Source organism: Marmota monax, unplaced genomic scaffold (assembly GCF_021218885.2).
Source record: "Marmota monax isolate L192 unplaced genomic scaffold, Marmota_monax_Labrador192_F-V1.1 WCK01_AAM20220418_F8-fsc00023, whole genome shotgun sequence".
Classification (NCBI taxonomy): domain Eukaryota; kingdom Metazoa; phylum Chordata; class Mammalia; order Rodentia; family Sciuridae; genus Marmota; species Marmota monax.
The window spans coordinates 3,441,809-3,459,121 of record NW_026692907.1 but is presented as its reverse complement, the minus strand read 5'-3'; the positions used below and the strand labels follow the sequence as shown (position 1 = coordinate 3,459,121).

General features: G+C 51.7%; 1 protein-coding gene across 1 annotated transcript in view; it reads right to left on the bottom strand.

Annotated features, from left to right (window-relative positions):
• Positions 1-17,313, bottom strand: part of Mroh7 (maestro heat like repeat family member 7) — a 44,562-nt gene that overhangs the window by 13,185 nt on the left and 14,064 nt on the right. Inside the window, exons 7-16 of the mRNA XM_046450891.2 lie at positions 16,277-16,372; positions 15,673-15,779; positions 15,395-15,528; positions 13,903-14,015; positions 13,392-13,568; positions 12,870-13,024; positions 10,447-10,585; positions 8,741-8,931; positions 5,169-5,306; positions 3,200-3,314 (exon numbers count right to left, since the gene is read on the bottom strand). Coding sequence (XP_046306847.1) covers positions 3,200-3,314; positions 5,169-5,306; positions 8,741-8,931; positions 10,447-10,585; positions 12,870-13,024; positions 13,392-13,568; positions 13,903-14,015; positions 15,395-15,528; positions 15,673-15,779; positions 16,277-16,372 — 1,365 coding nt within the window. The remainder of the gene's footprint in view (positions 1-3,199; positions 3,315-5,168; positions 5,307-8,740; positions 8,932-10,446; positions 10,586-12,869; positions 13,025-13,391; positions 13,569-13,902; positions 14,016-15,394; positions 15,529-15,672; positions 15,780-16,276; positions 16,373-17,313) is intronic.

Here is a 17,313-nt window from a genome sequence, read left to right as displayed (position 1 = left end):
TTCTAAGGACACATGTAAGCACATGTCATCCTCATTGAAATTCAGTGAGGCCGGCAATTCAGTCTTCAAATTGCAGGTGAGGAAACTGAGGCACAGGCAGTCTAAGTGACACACCCAAGTCACAGAGTTCCCTCCCTGAGTTTACCTGCCCTTGGAGCAGCAAGCACACACAAGGACAATCACAGGTAGAGGGCTATGGGGTGCAGGCATAGGCACAGGCACCTTTGCTGGGGAGGTGGAAAAGCCTGAGCCCACAAGACGACCCTTGCCCCAGAGGCAGGGCCAGTGCTCAGGGCTCCTAAGGATTGCTGGGATCAGAAAATCTGGAGTCCCTGACCTTGTAGTGGACCTCGAGACACCCCTGAGGTCTACCAAGTTCCAACCTTCACACCCTCCCCCAAGAATCTGTGTGTCAGCCACTAGCAGACTTAGAGAGAAGCCCCTCCCAAGAGACCAACCAGGGCAGAATCTCTGCACTCCCTGAGATGTGTGGCCTTGAAAACTACCCCTGGCCTCCCTCAACCATAAGCACCACAATTATTTGCAAGGTTGTGTGCAGACTGATGGGGTTGAAGTGGCACCCCCTTTCTCCACAGAAAAGCCCTCTCCACCATGGCTGATTTTAGGACTATCAGCAAAAGAGTCTCTGCAAAAGAGTCCAATGTAGATAAACTTCCAATTTTCATGTCGCCCTGTTTACTTGGCCACTGGCCGAGAAGATACCAGCACTCCAGGTGCTGGACACCCCTTACTAGTTTTTCACAAACATATCCAGTATAATACTTTGAAGAAATGTGCAAACAAGGCCTCTGGCCTTGAGCTGGGCTTCACAGAGATGTCTACATTTTAAAGGTAAGTTACAAATGGGCTCCATGGTAACAGCTGGCAGGGGGAGGAAAGAAAGGGGAGAAGAAGCTCTCCCCGCTTCTCAGGTATTGTCCTTGAAGAGTTTACTTGCCCAGAACAGTGAAAGAAAAAGCTGCTTTCATGTGAACTTCTGCAGACTGTGAACTTCTGAGCCCCTCCCCTTACATGCTGGGTATAAAACTCTGAAACTACCTGAACTGGGGGTTCAGGGGATTAATTGATTACAGCAAAAGCTGTACCCTCAGAACCTGGTTGCAACCAAATAAAACTGTTTCCTGCTATCTTTGGTGCCCTGCCTTGTTTGTCCCTACAACAGGGTGACACGTGAACAGGCTGCACACAGTAGGCCTGCAAGACATGGTCCCTTCCCTTTCCATCACCAAGTCAGGGAAATCAGAAGTAGAACTGAGCAGGAGCTGGAGCCCAGGGCTCCTGACTCCAAGGTTTGTCCTCCCTGGAGGTGACACATTCTGCTGATGCCCACAGGGCCTGGCAGTGTTCCTTTGGGCACTCCCTTGCCCATCCAAACCCCACTTTCTGGAGCCCTCCTAGGACGGGCCTGGGGATGGAATGCAAACACAACATGGCCCCTTCTCCAGACTCACAGTGCACCCAGAGAGGGGAAAGATGCAAGAAGTTCCCCTGCTGCCTCCTGTCCACCTGACAAACGTTACTCACCTGTCAAGGCCCAAATGTCACCACCTCCAGGAAGCCTTCCTTATCCTTCTTACTATCCAAGCAGACATTGAGCCTCTTGCCTTTGAGCAATAAACCCTTGTAATAGCCAGGACTCCCCTGCATGACAACTGTCAGGTCATAAAAGGCAGAAAAGTGTGGTGGCCAGAAGAGTGGACTTTACATTGTCAGTCAACAGATGAAGGGGAAAACGACCTGTGGTGTGTTCATATGATAGCAATCCAAAGGGAGGAGTCCTTTCACATGCCACACCTGGATAAATTGTGAAGACCGCTGCAAGGAGGGAAATGGCAGATAGAGAAGGACAAAGTCCCCCCTTGCATGCAGCACCTAGAGTAGGCAAACCCATAGGGAGAGAGAGTAGAATGGAGCCAGGCACAGTGGCACACGCCTGGAATCCCAGTGGCTCAGGAGGCTGAGGCAGGAGGATTGCAGGTTTGATGCTAGCCTCAACAACTTAGCAAGACTGTAAGCAACCTAGTGAGACCCTAGCTCAAAATAAAACATAAGAAGGGCTGGGGATGTGGCTCAGTGGTTCAGCACACTTGGGTTCAATCCCTGATACGAGTGAGAGAGAGAGAGACACAGAGAGAGAGAGAGAGAGAGAGAGAGAGAGAGAGAGAGAGAAGAATGGAGGTTCCCAGGGCTGGGGGAGAATAGGAGAGGGAGCTAATGTTTAATGGATACAGTTTCAGTTGGAGAAGAAAAAAAGTGTAAGTGTTCTGGAGGTGGACGGTGGTGATGAAGGCAGGATGATGACTGTGCACTTAAAAGGGCTGAATAGCAGATACTATGTTTTATATATATATACATATATTTTATCCCAATAAGAATAAACTAAGAAAGAGGGAGAAAAGGAAAAAGAAGTGGGGGATTCTGGAACCCAAATGTCTGGCTTGGAATTCTGAATCTGCCACTTGGACCCTGGGAAAGGTACTGAAATCTGTGCCTCAGTTTCCTCCTTCAAAGTGATCATAGGATTACTGTGAGGATGAACTGGATCATGGCAGTAAATGTAAGCTCCTAGCACATGCCTGGAAGATGGTAAGTGCTCAACAGATACTAGCAACCGCTGCTAAGGACTCTCCCCTTCTGGATCTGTCCCTTCAGGCTTTCCCTGACTTCCCAGCACCCCCCTCCAGCACCTCCCACTGACACTTGCTCAGCTTAGATGTTCCTTTCTCCAGGAAACCCTTCCTGACACCTCCTCCCTCGAGTCTCCTCTTCTCCCACCACAGCCTGGACTTCCCCGTCTTCAAACAAGTCACACTATGGCCCCCCAGGTTAATATCTGAGTGTCCTTTGTCTCCCAGATGCACCAAGATGCGTGTGATGATGATCCTCACCATCACCCTTCAAGGCAGTTGCTGTGGGAGGCCAGGGGGGATCAAGTTCATATCAGCATCTCGATGCCTGGCAGCCAGGGTTGTGGTTGCCTGGGGCAGTGGGGCAGTGGGGCAGTGTGGGGAGAGGAGTGGGCAAGGGAGGGAGACCGGTAGGGTCTTCATATTCTGAGAAAGCATACCCCTAGAAAGGCTCTGGATTCTGTAAAGCACTGTTTGCACAGGAGAAATAACTACTGTTGTCAACTGAGGCCCGGGACAACCCCACCCCATGCCCCGGTCCCAGTTGGTACCTCCACGAAAAAGGCTGTGGCGGTGATCTTGTGCTTCTCGTCGCCTCGCTCCAGGAGCGGGATGAGCAGGTAGAGGATGCGGCACAGCTCCTGGCAGGAGTAGTGCACCATGGCCCTGGTGGGGGGACAGTCCCTTCAGGCTCTCCTGCCTCAGGGGACATGCCGGAGTTCGACCATGGCACTGGAAATCCCCCAAGCCAGGGTCATCTGGGTTCCTGTGTTCCCAGGCCCTCTCCCCAGTGGGATCTCTGAGGCAACTAGTTTAACTCCTCCATTTTACAGGGGGGGGAAACTGAGGCCTGGAGTGAAGGCAGTGTGCCTAGGGCACAGAGCCAGTCAGTAAGAGACAAGCTAAAGACCCCAGCTGCACAGGGCCACACCTGGAGGGAGCGACAGGAAGGAGGGGAAGTAAGGGTCCTTTCACTAAGCGCCAGGTGGCAGCCAAACCATTTGACCTTGCTACTTGATTTGATCCTCACCATCACCTTCAAGGCAGTTGCTGTTATTATCCCCATTTCACAGCTTCGGCTGCTCAAGGGCACAGCGCTGGAAGGCAGCAGAGCTGAAGCCCCAACCCAGGGCTCCCCCATTCCTGCTGCCTCGCTCACTCTAAGCTAGTGGTGCTCAAAGTGCCCCCTCCACCCACCACCCAGCATCAGCAACACCTGAGAATCTGTTAGAAATGCATATTCTCAGGTCCTAGTCCAGATCTCCCAAAGCAGGAACTCAGGGCAGTGGGCAGCAGGCTCTGGAGATGGTCCCAAGGCATGCTCAAGTATGAGGCCCATGCACGATGCTCCAAAAATCAGCAAATCAAGAAAATGTGGCAGGCAGAAAACAGGGACAGGAGTGGGATGGCCTGGGTTCAAATTCTGGCCCTAGCACTAGCTGTGTGATTTGAAGCAGACACTTAACTTCTCTGGGTTTCAGCATACTCACATGTAACCCTGGGATAGTAATAATGTAATTCCAATGGTCATGGTGAGAGAACTAAATGAGATCATCCATGTAACAACTCTCCACAAGGTCTTTTAAACATAGTTGGTGCTCAGTAAATGTAGTTGTGCCTCAAGACCCTGGGGAGAGTGCCCTCCTGAGCACTCCTGGGTAGGTTCTCCTACAGGAGACACATCACAGAAATCAAGGTACTCCCCCTGACCCACAGGAAGTTGTGTGTATTTGAGAGGAGAGCTCTGGTCAGGACCAGTGAGTCACATATGGCTGTGTGATCTTGGGCACATGACTGCCCTCTGGAGCTAGGCATGTTCCTATGCAAAATGTATATTAATGCCTGTCCCAGGCACCAGAATGGAAGCAAAAGCTAATCTGTGCTGGGCTTACCACATGCCAGGAGCTCTTCAAAATACCTTATTTAGAGCTGGGGTTGTGGCTCAGCGGTAAAGCACTCACCTTGCATGGGGGCGGTGCTGGGTTCAGCACCACATATAAATAAATTAATTAATTAAATAAAGGTATTGTGTCCAACTATAACTAAAAAAAAAAAAATACCTTATTTAATCCTCACTCCACTCTCAGAAGTGGGTCTTACTATTTCCATACTACTAAGGGGGGATGGAGACACAGAGGGGCAGTCATTGGCCCCTGGTCACACAGCAGGGAAGGGGCTCAGCGTCAGATGCAGGCAGACTGTCTCCATAGCCCCTCCCGGATGCTCTGACACCATCATTTCCACCACATCGGTGTGGGAACCAAATTCCTATGAAAAGGTTCTTGGTAAATAACCTACGGGCTCTAGAACTGCCGGGGGCCACTATGTCCACGGTTACTTCCCTGAGTAAGTGCCACCTTTCCTGTTGGTGTCGTCCACCTGCCAAGGAGGACAATAGCCCCTTGCAGAGACGAGTTGACAAAGGGAGCTATGAGTCTTGCTCAGAGAGATGGGAACCCAAGTCTGTCTGAAGATCTGGAGGTTCCACCCACCCCTGCCTGAGGTGGCCCCCGGGCTCACCTTGCCAGCAGAGACCCTCCGCGATGGTGGTTCTCCGCCTGCCCCATGAGCTCCCAGCCACCCTGGTCCTCCAGGGAGGTGGCCTCGTAAGAGCAGCCCATCTTCAGCAGCAGGGTTTTCACCACTTTCACCACCCAGCTGCCAAGACAAGGGGGCCGAGCGCTCAGTCCCCTTGCCCTGGCAGGCCAGGCCTCCCTCAGCCCTCCACTTTCTCACCATCAGCTGCCGCCTGCCCCACAAGCTTCTCCCCCATGTCGTTACAGGTAAGCAGTGTGTCTGCAAAGGGAGGCTCGTAAAATACTTAGCTTGGAGAACAAGAGAGCAAACAGAAGCAAATCTCCTTCCCTGGGAAGATGGGGTGTTCACCCTCCCTCTTCCCACCGAGCCTCATGCACCACAGGAAGAGGTTGAGCAGGCTCTCCCCAGCCACCTGGTTCTCTCTCCTCCACTCCTCATCAAGCCCATGGCTGGGTGGACCCCTGGCAGGTCAGTCCTCTCTGATCACTTGGACACTCAGTCTCCTGTCCAGGACAGAGTCCTTTTCTCCCTTGGGACATTTAAGAAATGATTCCCCGCTGGGCAGGGTGGCCCATGCCTGTAATCCCAGTTGCTTGGGAGGCTGAGGCAGGACAGTCACAAGTTCAAAACCAGCCTCAGCAACTTAGAGTGGCTCTAAGCAACTTAGCGAAACCCTATCTCAAAAAATAAAAAGGGTTATGGATGTGGCTTAGAGGTTAAGCGCTCTGGACTCAATCCCTGGTACTAAGAAAATAAAAAGAAAGAACCATCAGGGTGCCCAGCAGAGTCCCCTGGGAACCTTTTACACCCCGGGGCACTGACCAGGCCTCTGCATTCTTAGGCTCCTGAGTAAGCTCAAGGAGCTTTGGTTGTGGGGGACATCTATTGAGCTCCTACCGTATGCCTGGCATTGCATGGTTCTGTAGTTGTTCTCATACAGTCAGTCATAGCTTAACTACAGGATATATTCTGAGAAATGCTTTGTGGGCTGACCTTGTCCTTGTGCAAACATCACAGTGGTGCTTATGCAAACCTCAATGGTCTAGCCTACTCCACACCTGGCCTCCACCATGATCCTAAGGGACCTCCTAGGTATACCCACCATTGAGCAAAACCTTGTTATGAGGCACAGGACTGCATACACAAACTTTTACTAAGATAAAAACTGACATGAATGGATAAAGTTTAAGTTTACACAAAGTTTTCCAAAACATACACATGTGCTTGAAGGGTTCACCATGCACTGATCTGAGGAGCTCAGGAGACAGAACTGCTAGTTCTTGTGATTCAGAACAAATCCTGTCAGAAATCAGGAGAGCCTCATCCTCAGGAATTTGCTTTCATTTCTGTGTGTTTACTTTTCAGTACAGGGTTGGGACAGGGATGCTCTGCCATGTGCTGCACCCCAGCCCTCTTTTTTATTTTATGAAACGGGGTCTCACTAAATTGCCCCAAGCTGGCCTCAAATTTGTGATCCTCCTGTCTCATGCCTCCCAAGTACCTAGGATTATAGGTGTGCACCACCTCATCTGTTATGTTTCTTTCTTTCTTTCTTTCTTTCTTGGTACCAGGGATTGAACCCAGGGGTCCTTAACTGCCAAGCCACATCTCCAGCCCTTTTTAATATTTTATTAGAGACAGGGCTTTGCTAAGTTGCTGAGGCTGGCTTTGAACTCATGATCCTCCTGTCTCAGCCTCCTGAGTTGCTGGGATTACAGGCATGCACCCCTGCACCCAACGTGTTTCTACTATTTTTTAAATGTAGAGCAATCCACTGTGAAAAAAGAGCTCCAACTGAGGCCAGGGCCCTTGGAATCAGAAACATGGAGCCTTTGTGCTGGCTCTTTGGGACCTGGGCTGTCAGGAGCATCCCCTAGCAGCCATGGAGGGAGTGGGAGGGTGTGGGGGAGGTGTCTCTGCCCTTCTTCCTCCCCCAGGAACCCCTTGTGCTGGTGGAGTGGCTGAGCTGAGTTGTTTAGGTTTGCATTCAGAGGAGAAAAATGGTTTTTCTCTTCAAGTTAGAGCATTAGCGCCTTCTGCTAAGGGAGATTAGTGCTTCCCCGCCACTGCAGCGGCCTTCCCTCCTGGGTGGCTCCATCTGCAGAGTAGTTTTGGTCACCTCCCCAGCAACGGTCCAGGGGAACAGCTCTGAGCTCAGTGCGTCCAGACAGCTGCAGCTGGGCCTGCCCTCTTGGCCCTCCCTCACACAGCAGGACGAGTATGTGTTTAGGCCAAAGCTTCTGGACATAGAATTAATTCCTAGTGTGTCCTCTGCACTGTTTCTTATTTACTCAATCTGGCCCTACATTTTGACAAAAATGACCCTACCCATCTCCCTTCCTCTTCACCCCAGTCCCAAAGATTTGCTTGTAACAGCCCCAAATGACACCATGTCACCATGTAGAGTTAAACCAGGCACCACGGCACACACCTGTAATCCCAGCAGTTTGGGAGGCTGAGGCAGGAGGATTGAGAGTTTAAAGTCAGCCTCAGCAACTTAATGAGACCCTAAGCAACTTGGTGAGATCTTGTCTCAAAATAAAACATAAAAAGGGCTCGGGATGTAGCTCAGTGGTTAAGCGCCCCTGGGTTTAATCCCTGGTACAAAATATATAAATTTCTGAATGGCAGAAAACAATAAAATAATTTCAGATCAAGTTAAAAACTAGAATACAAAGGACAAAAAGTTAATTTCTTTAATATATAAGGAGCTCTTACAAATTAATAAGAAAAATCCTCAACAGGCCAGGCACAGTGGCATATACCTGTAATCCCAGCAACTTGGGAAATTGAGGCAGGAAAATCACAAATTTGAGGGCAGCCTCAGCAACTTAGGCCCTAAGCAACTTAGCAAGACCCTGTGACAAAAAACAAAAAGGACTGGGGCTGGGGCTCAGTGACTAAGCACCCTGGGTTCCATCCCTCATGCCAAAAATAATAATAATGAGACAGTTCCGTGTGTGATGAGATCTAAGATATGGCATAAGATAGGAGCAAAAATGGGTACCTGTGTGAGGTCTTTTTTTTTTTTTTAATCCATGTGCATATACTACTTATTCCAATAAATAATTAAAAATTAAACTGGTTGAGCCTTACACATGCACCTAATACAAATAATGTCTAGAAAATTCAATGGTGAGCTTCTGGGGGAGGAGGACAGCTTCCTGTGCTCCTGTGCTAAGCAGTGTTGGGCGCAGAGAGCAGTTGCTCAAAAACAGCTGCTGGATGAAGTATTAACTCTAATAATAAAGTGTGCTTCTGGGGCTGGGGTTGTGGCTCAGTGGTGGAGCACTTGCCTAGCATGTGGGAGGCACAAGAGCTGGAACTTGAACCCAGGGAGAGCATGGTTCCCACCCCAGACCTCAGCACCACGTAAAAATAAATAAATAAAATAAAGGTATAAAAAAATACAATAACATTATTAAAAAAAAAAGTGTGCTTCTGCTTTCTCGTCTAGTCCCAGAGCTTTCCATTGATGGACTGCCCTGAAGCCTTGTGGAGGGTCTTGCTGTCCCCCCAGGGACAGCGGGATCAAGAGAGATGGCAGAACATACTGCACAGGTACGAAGGCAGGCGGCTGTGTGTTGGTCTTGGCATCCTTGCGAGGAGCCACGCGGCCGGGCAGGTTGAGGCCGATGTGGTAATGCACCTGAATGAGCAGGGCCAGCAGCAGCTGCGGGTAGATGCGCCTCACGCGGCAGACACAACTGTTGACGGACAGCAGCTCACACAGGCCGCTGGCTGCCTGGGGGAGGAGTGGGAGCTGGTGGCATGAGAAGGCATCTTCCCTGCACTCCTGCCTAAGGCCTGGACTTCTGCTCTGGGAGGCTAGACCTGGGTCTTTGCTCTTCCCTGGCCCAGCCAGGGAGAGCCTGGGTCCCACCCCAGACCTCTAGCCAGGTCCCACCCCAGAGTAAGAACAGCCTGACTTTAGGTTTGGTCCAGGGTTTGATGTCATGTGACCTGGGAAGATTCATGGTAAGGGATCCCTTCCTACCTCCTGAGAATTAAAACAGTCTTGATTCCATTTTGCAGTTGAAGAGAACTGGCTCAGAGGAATGAAGCAGCTGCCCAAAGTCACCCAGCCCCTTAGGGGCAGAGCTAGAACTTGAACCCAGGTTTTCAGATACCAGCTATAGCCTTCCCTGCCTCTTCCTCAGTCACAACACAGGTGCCCAGAACTGGGCAGAGATCTGGGCTTGGGTCCTGGTGCCACCACTGGCTAGCTGTGTAACCTTGGGCAAGGCACAGGCTGTCTCTGGGAAGGTCTTGCTGCTGAATCCCCAGAACTTATCAGTGTGCCTGGCACTAAGTAGATGCTAACAAATACCTATTAAATAAACAAATCAGCCCCCCCAACAATAGTTGGGTACCTATTAGGTGCCTGGTGTGTTTGACATTGGGGATATCATTGTGAGCCAAATAGGACAGGTACTGGCTTGTGCATATCACAAATTAACCAAATAGCTGCCCCCCCCCCACTATTACCAAATCACAACTGGGATAAATTCTTCCAAGATAAAGTATGTGAAGCAAAGTATACTATGCCCAGATCAGAGCAAGTCAGGGAGAACAGGGAGGCTTCCCCAAGGAGGTGATGCTTGCATTGAGAGCTGAGGGATAAGCAGAGGTTAGCTTGGTGGAGGGCATTCCAAGGAGTGGACACAGAGTGTGCAAAGGCCCTGTTGCAGAAGACTGCTGGATGTTTGGAGTTCTGACAAACACCAGTGAGGCTGCACTAGAGCAAGCAAGAGGCCTGGGAAGGGAGGCAAGATGGGCAAGGGGTACCAGGTAGGAGCACCATGGCGTTCTCCGAGGCCATGGGAAGCCAAGGCAGGGGCTGAGAAGAGCAGGTGTGCATTCTGGAAGATGCTTTGGTAGGGATCACAGGGCAGGAGTGGAAGCAGGAAGGTGAGCAGGTGGTGAACTAGGTAAAGGTTAAAGGTGATAGAGGCAGAGAGAACCCCATCACCTAGAAGGGCGAGGCCTCCATCGCACCCTGGCTGGTGAGGACCCAGCCCACCTCCAGTTTATGCTGTTCCCACTGCTGCAAGCTGCTATCCCCACAGGTGGCACCACTGTGTCATCCAGTGGATCACAACCAAGAGCCCAGAGTCAGGGACTTGCCCAGGGAAGGCCAATTATCACTGGTGGGGGGTGGGGGTGGGGGGGGGGCGGAGCCCTTTAAGCTGAACACAGCGGGAGGGAAGAAGGGAGGGAGGGAGAAGAGAATGGTGGGGCTGGTGGGCTGCGTCCTCACCGCCAGGGGCACAATGGAGGCCCGGCCCTTCTTGGTGACTGGCTTTTCCTTCAAGCTGGTCAGGAGCAGATCCAGAAGATCTCGGACATCACAGCTGGGCTTGCGCAGTATCAATTGCCTCCACATCTCTGCTCCATTACTGAGGTGGGGGAGGGGGATGGTTAGGGAATGCCAGCAAGGAAGGTCCAGAAAACACTCTCCAAGGGAAAGGAGGCTCATGGTGATTGAGAACCCTGTGCCCAGTGACCACGCCAGGTGCTTTATATTCAATTTACTATTTCAGCAAATATTTATTGAGCATGTACTGGACTAGGTAAATCTCTAGGGCTACAGAAGCAAAAAAGAATCCAGTCCACGCAGGGTAACTGAATTTTCACAATGACCCTCAAAGCAGGCATTGTTATTCCCATTTGATAGAAGCAGAAGAGAAGCTCAGAGAGGCACAATTGCTAATCCAAGAAGATACAGCTAACTAGCTACAGAAGCAAGGAGTGACCAGATCTGATGTCTCCAAAGCCGGTGCTCCTCCCTTCACACCAGTGAGCAGGAACCAAGGCAAAGGTATCACCTAATACCAGGGAGCATGTCTCCTGCCCCTGGGCAGGCAGTTCCCCAGGCAGGGGAAACCCCTGAATGCAGCAGAAACCAGCCCACAGAAGTCCTGCCATGGGGAGTTGACAGAGTGCTAAAGGGTTAACAAAAACCCTTTCCCCCTCTACATGAGCATCTGAACCTTCCCTTCACTCTCTAGCTTTGTTCCCCTGGAAACCTGATAAAGATAGTATGTCAACTATGTTGCTAGGCAACATTACTTATGGTAAAAATGGTCTTTATGGCCACTTGGTAAATTGCATCTGGACTGAAACTATCAATTAGCAGTAAGTATGAAAGATGATATGTCAAGAGCTTTGTAATGTTTTGAACAACCAATAAAAAAAAAAAGAAAAAAAAAAAAGAACTGATGGGGATGATGGGGACGCTGCCGGGAACAGTGACTCTTTAATGGGATTGTCCCTGTGGAGTCCTCAAAAGTGAAGCCTCTAGAGTTGGCGTAAAAGACTGGTCCCTGTGGTTCCATTTCAGCCAGGGTGTTCCCCATGGGACTCCTTTCCTCAAACCTGAGCTTTACCTGGGAGGCCCAAGAGACCATTTTCCAGACCCAAGCATCCAGGACACAAAACTCAAGGAGGTCCCCACTCTAGAACTCATGCAAGTGCAGGCTTGGCACCTGCAGAGGGGCCTCCTTCAACATCGTGCCTAGATGCTTGGCCTGCCTCTGCCTTGTCCTCTATCCTGTCTGACTCTGCTATCACATGTGATCCCTGGAAGTCATATGAAACAGTCTATTTAGGGGTCCCAAGAAGAAGGCCCCTGATATCAGTGCATCTGAAAGATGCTGGATCATTCTATTCTTTTTTTTAATATTTATTTTTAAGTTTTAGGTGGACACAACATCTTTATTTTATTTTTATGTGGTGCTGAGAATCAAACCCAGTGCCTCACGCATGCTAGGTGAGCGCGCTACCACTTGAGCCACATCCCCAGCCCCGAGCTGGATCATTCTAATGGGAGGATGTGTGGCTGGGTCCTCACTTCCCCTGCTGATCTCCTTGGCTTCTGCAAATGACCCCAACTGTCCTTATTAGAGCATACCCTAAAATGCTGTTTGCACAGCTCTGCATAATTCTTTCACATTTACTCAGAAAAAAATCATCCTAGGGTTTTGATCAGCCACTGCCTTGTTTTATTTATTCAAAGACATGGTGGGAGCATTTCCTGGGCTGAGAGGTCAAGGTCAGCCAGACTAGTCACCATCTGGCCACCGTCCCCTCTGCCCATCAAAACAAGAGCTCCCTGGAGGCAGTGAACATGGGGCATCTCCCTGCACAGCTACAGGCCCAGCAGGTGCTCAGCCCAGCTGGTCGCATTACTTCATCACACCACCCACCTGGGATGTAAATATAGGGATCAATTCCTCCTTTTGCTTCTGGGGGGGAAACTGAAGCCCAAAGAAGGCAAGCAGCCTGCCCAAGACCACCAGCTGCTGGAGGTAGAATCAGGACACGCAGGCCTCCTTCTTATGACACCATTAAGAGCTCTGGGCTTAGAGTCAGTCAGACCCAAGTTTAGGTCCTCCTTCTATTGATGGCTCAGTGGGCTCCTAGAGTAAGAAACTTCCCGAGTCTCAATTTCCTCATCCGTAGAATGGAGCTTTTTTGAGAACAAGAGAATGTACTGGCACTCAGCACGACACCCAGCAGTGCTCAGGAAATGATTAATGGTTGTCTAAGTACCTCAGGTCATGGGCAGGGGCCATCTGGGAGGGCGAGGGGTTTCTCTAGGTAGAAGGGGCTTCCAGCCTGGGGGGGAGCTACTTTGTCCCTCTGAGGTGTAGTGGCTGAGAACCCGCTCCCAATTGGTACCTGTCCAGCGGGAGGGGACACATGAGCAGGGCCACCACAACCTCCGTCATGAAGGAGCTGGCCAGGAGGGAGACGGGCAGCAGGGCCACCTCACGGGCCCGAGGTTCCTGGATGTGGCTCAGCTGCATATAAATGCCCTGCATGATTTCTGGGATCTGGAGTACAGCCATGAGCAGGCAGGACGAAGGTCCATCAGAAAAACCGAGAAGGCACGGAGGGGAGCGGGAGGGGAGGAGGAAAGAAGATGGAGACAGGAGACAGCAACAGAGGCAGGGGTGGGAGGGGACAGGAAGGAAAGAGGAGAGCAGCACGGGAGAGAAGAGGGGGCTGCGTCCCACCTCCGCACCCCACCCCACCAGGTGAGCCGGCTTCTCTGACAGTGGTAAGCCACCCCTGCCCTGCCCCAGTGCTTGGGGGTTCCACCACCTCCCACCCTGCTCACAGTCAGACAGGCTGTGCCAAGGGATGAGGGGAGTCCCCAGGCCCCAGTGGTCACCCGCCTCTGCCCCCAGGAGGCCTTACCACCTCCAGCGCCCTGTGGCGGTACCACTCCAGCACTGAGCTGAGCGTGACCTCAGAGGCCAGCTGCATCATCTCCCCGGAGTCCTTCCCCCGAGCCTCTGAGCCGCCTTTCAGCCCTTCCAGGGCTGCCAGCAACAGGTCCTTTACCTGCTGGGGCCCCAGGAAGTCTCCAAATTCCTGAAACAAAGGTGCAGAGAGAGCTCCAGACCTTGAAGCGTAGAGCCAGAGCCATACAGAGGCTCAAAGACTACCTGACCCGCTACAGAGGGCATGCCGCCTACATCAGCAAGGGCTGAACCCTCTGGGGAAGAGCTACAAAAGTCGGGGTGCATGGGCCCTGCACTCAGGCTGGGTGTCAGGGAGAGGGAAGTTGTGGCATGGGCTGGGGGAGGGGCACTCAGGTGGGCTCCTATGGCTGGAGCTATGGGGAAGCTGAGCTGGCACTTGGGGTGTGGCACTGTCCTCCTCCCCTCCCTCCCATGGGAGGCCCGGGGTGACGGGCAGCAGTCACCGCGATCACACGCAGGATGTTCTGGCATGGGCTGACAGGGTTGTAGGGCCCCAGGAAGCGCTTGTTGCTCTCGTACAGCTCCTTCTTGTTGGTCTCTTTCTTATCTCTGGCTCCTGCAAGAGAAGAACCTTCCAGGTGAGGCCTGACCAGACTTTGCTCTTAACTTTTTATTAAAAGCCACCAAAGGGGGTTGGGATTGTGGTTCAGTGGTAGAGCTCTCGCCTAGCATGTGCAAGGCCCTGGATTCGATCCTCAGCACCACATAAAATTAAATAAACAAAATAAAGGTACTGTGTCCAACTACTTCTTAAAAAAAAAAAAAAGCCACTGAAGGAAGGACCCAAATCCTGCATAAGCAGCTTAATTATTTTCACATAGTGAGCACACCCAGGTAGGGTAGCTGGCACCCAGGTCAAGAAGCAGAACACAATCAGCATCCCAGAGGCCCTCTTGTATACCCCTCTCAGGGTTACCCCTTGCTCCCCACAGGGCAGCCATTCCTGAACCCCTACCTGGAGTTCCTGGCTTTGAACTTCATAAAGGACTCATGTGGTGTGTGACACTGGGCTGGTTTTCACATATACTCTTTTTTTCCTCCCCAATACAGAGGTTTGAACTCAGGGGGTGCTTTACCACTGAGCTATACTCCTAGTCTTTTTTATTTTGAGACAAGGTCTCACTAAGTTGCTCAGCCTGGCCCCAAGCTTGATATCTTCCTGTCTCAGCCTCCCTGGGATTACAAATATGCACCATGATGCCCAGCTCTTAGGAAAGGCCTCAAAAGCTTGTATATTTTATTCTACTGTAATCTTTATACAGATAAGGAAATCTAAGCCTAGACAAGCAAAACAGCTAGGAAGGGCCAGAGGTCCTTGTAGGCGATGACACTCTTTCAGAGCCAGAGGAGCTTAAGCCAGAGGAGCAAGCCAGGGTCACCTGGACTGGGGCGGAATGGGACTTTAGAGAAAGAAAGAGGAGTTGGGGCTTGTACAATGCATGCCACATCACTAGCTCCCTGAAATTGAGTCGCCCCTAGATTCTTCCACCACTCCAGATCCTAAGACAGGACCTACTCTTTGTTAGAGCACCCACCATGTGGCCTTGGGCACACAGTGATAACTAAGATACAATCCTGCCCTAGTCTCATGGGATTACATTTGAGTGGGGAAGACAGACAAGAAAACAAGATGTTGGGACCATCTTGACTGAGTGTATACGGTACTATAGGGACATGAAAATGACTGTCACAAATTAAGCACAGAAGGATGAGGAAAAGCTTAGAAAGGATTATTTACATCAAAATAGGTCTGTTTGTAGGTAGCTTTTGTCCCCTGGTTCTGTGGGAACTAGGGCTTCACACCAGCTTCCAGTGGCCATCTGACCCCGGGCTGGTCTTCCCATCTCCCACCAGGGCCTCACTGCCTGTCTCCAGCCAAAGACCAGCTGAGTGGCCTCCCAGGAGACCTGCACTGGGGGCTCCCACAGGGCTTACGTTTCTGGAGCTGCAGGATAGTGTAGAGGATGGTGATGCCGTCCAGCGCCTCCCGGCCAATCTCCTCGTCAGGATCCCCAATGCGAAGGATGAGCCTCCCCAGTAGGAGCCCCAGTGCGGGGAACCCCCGAGGACATCTGTTGGTGTCGTAATCACAGGGGCGGAGTCTCACAGGTTCAGTAATACTACACAGAAACTGGTGAACAGAGCCCTGACAGCAGAGCCCTCAGAGCTGGGAAGAGTCTCCCTAGGAGCGTCCACCCCTCCCGGCCACACTCACGAAGAAAGGCAGAGTCAGGAGTGTGTGGTTCAACACGGAGACGTTGCTGTTCACAGCTCGCGCTCGCTCGTGGGCCTTCCCAGAGTTCATCCAGGGCCCTAGGGGCTGTGGGGACCAGGGCAAGACTCAGCTAACCCCTGCTCCTGGGCAGACAGGCCAGCCTGCACCATCTGCAGGAGCTTCAGAGAGGGCACAGAGGCAGCTCACCAAGCCCTCCTCCTCTTGTGGGGCTTAGGGAGAGATGGGGTCCAGGAGCTGAGAACAGGACTCACTGACTCGAGGGAAGGAGGTCAATGAGGAGAGAGATGAAAGGAGGAGAGTCATGAGAGCAGAAAGAGACAGGGACAGACAGAGAGAGGGAAGCTATGGGAGCAATCGCAGGAGCTGTGTGGGGTGGCTCTACATAGAGTGGGGGGTGGGGAGAGAGTTAGCGGTGGCAGGAGTCTGGGACAGGGCCTGTGAGTAGCACCGGAAGGCAGAACGCTGGCCCAAAATGACATCCTGAGGTCAGATCACTCCTGTTCCAGCCTCCCTCTGCTCAGACCTGATTCCCTACTTCCCTCTGCCCTTCCCTGCTCCCTCCCCAGCCTCACTCCCTGCACCTCCAAGATGCTCTTCAGTCCAGCAGGAGTGGGGTCTTCAATAAAGAGGGCATTAAGCAATGTCTGTAGAGCATCCAAGGTCTGATGGTAAAGTGTCTGTGGACAGGAGGGGACCCAGTTGCTAGGGGTTAGCACCCTCTCTGGTGGCAGGAAAGAGGGGGCAGTTGGGCCCATGAGAACCACTTTCTGGCCCCACTTCTGAGACTCGCCTGATGTGTGATATTGGACAAATCACTCCCCCTTCATGGGTTCCAGTCTCCTTACCAACAAAGTGGTAATTATGATCCTTGTACTTCCTACCTTAAAGGGGGAGAAAGCAGAGAACCAGCATTTATTGAGACTCTGCCATGGGCCAGGTGAGTGCCTGGTGATTTGCATATCTACATCCTCAAATTGAGGAGACACTTGTCCAAAGTCACACAACAAGGAGCTGTCAGGTTGGGAGGAAGGAATGAGGGCCAGCCTTACTTTCATTATCTCTGCTCTGATTAAGACCCAAATGGAGTCTCCAAGTTGCCTTAAAGGAGCCGTCTCTCCCTTGGCTCACCATGCAGCAATGCTGGAATTGTTCTATGGCTGCAGCAACCACACACACATAATGCTAAGCAGTGGGTTTGTGCCACTTTGGGGAAGGCTCTCCTTTCCTTGCCTCCCTTCCTTCTGCTGGCTCCCCAAGTATATCTCCCAGGTTGTCACTGTCCAGGCTTCTTGAGTCTGCACACACCCTGGAGCTAGTGGCCCTTTGAGGTACACCACAACCACCAAGCAAACTTCACTGCCAACTACCTCCTTCTTCCCTCCCATTTGCTGCTGATTACTGTGCAGAACTTCCCTCTGCTGGCCAGACCTGGTACTGCAACAGGGCCGCCTGCTCTTCCCAGCCTGTAAATGATGCCTTGCCTGGCCTTCTGGTCTTCTCTGAGGGCCCCAGCTCCACACCCAGCGCCCTCCAGCTGTGTGCATGGGCTGGCTTCCCCTGCTCTCTAGCCTGGCCTCCCTGAACTTTTGTTTCCAGCCACACTGCCTGCTTGTGGTCC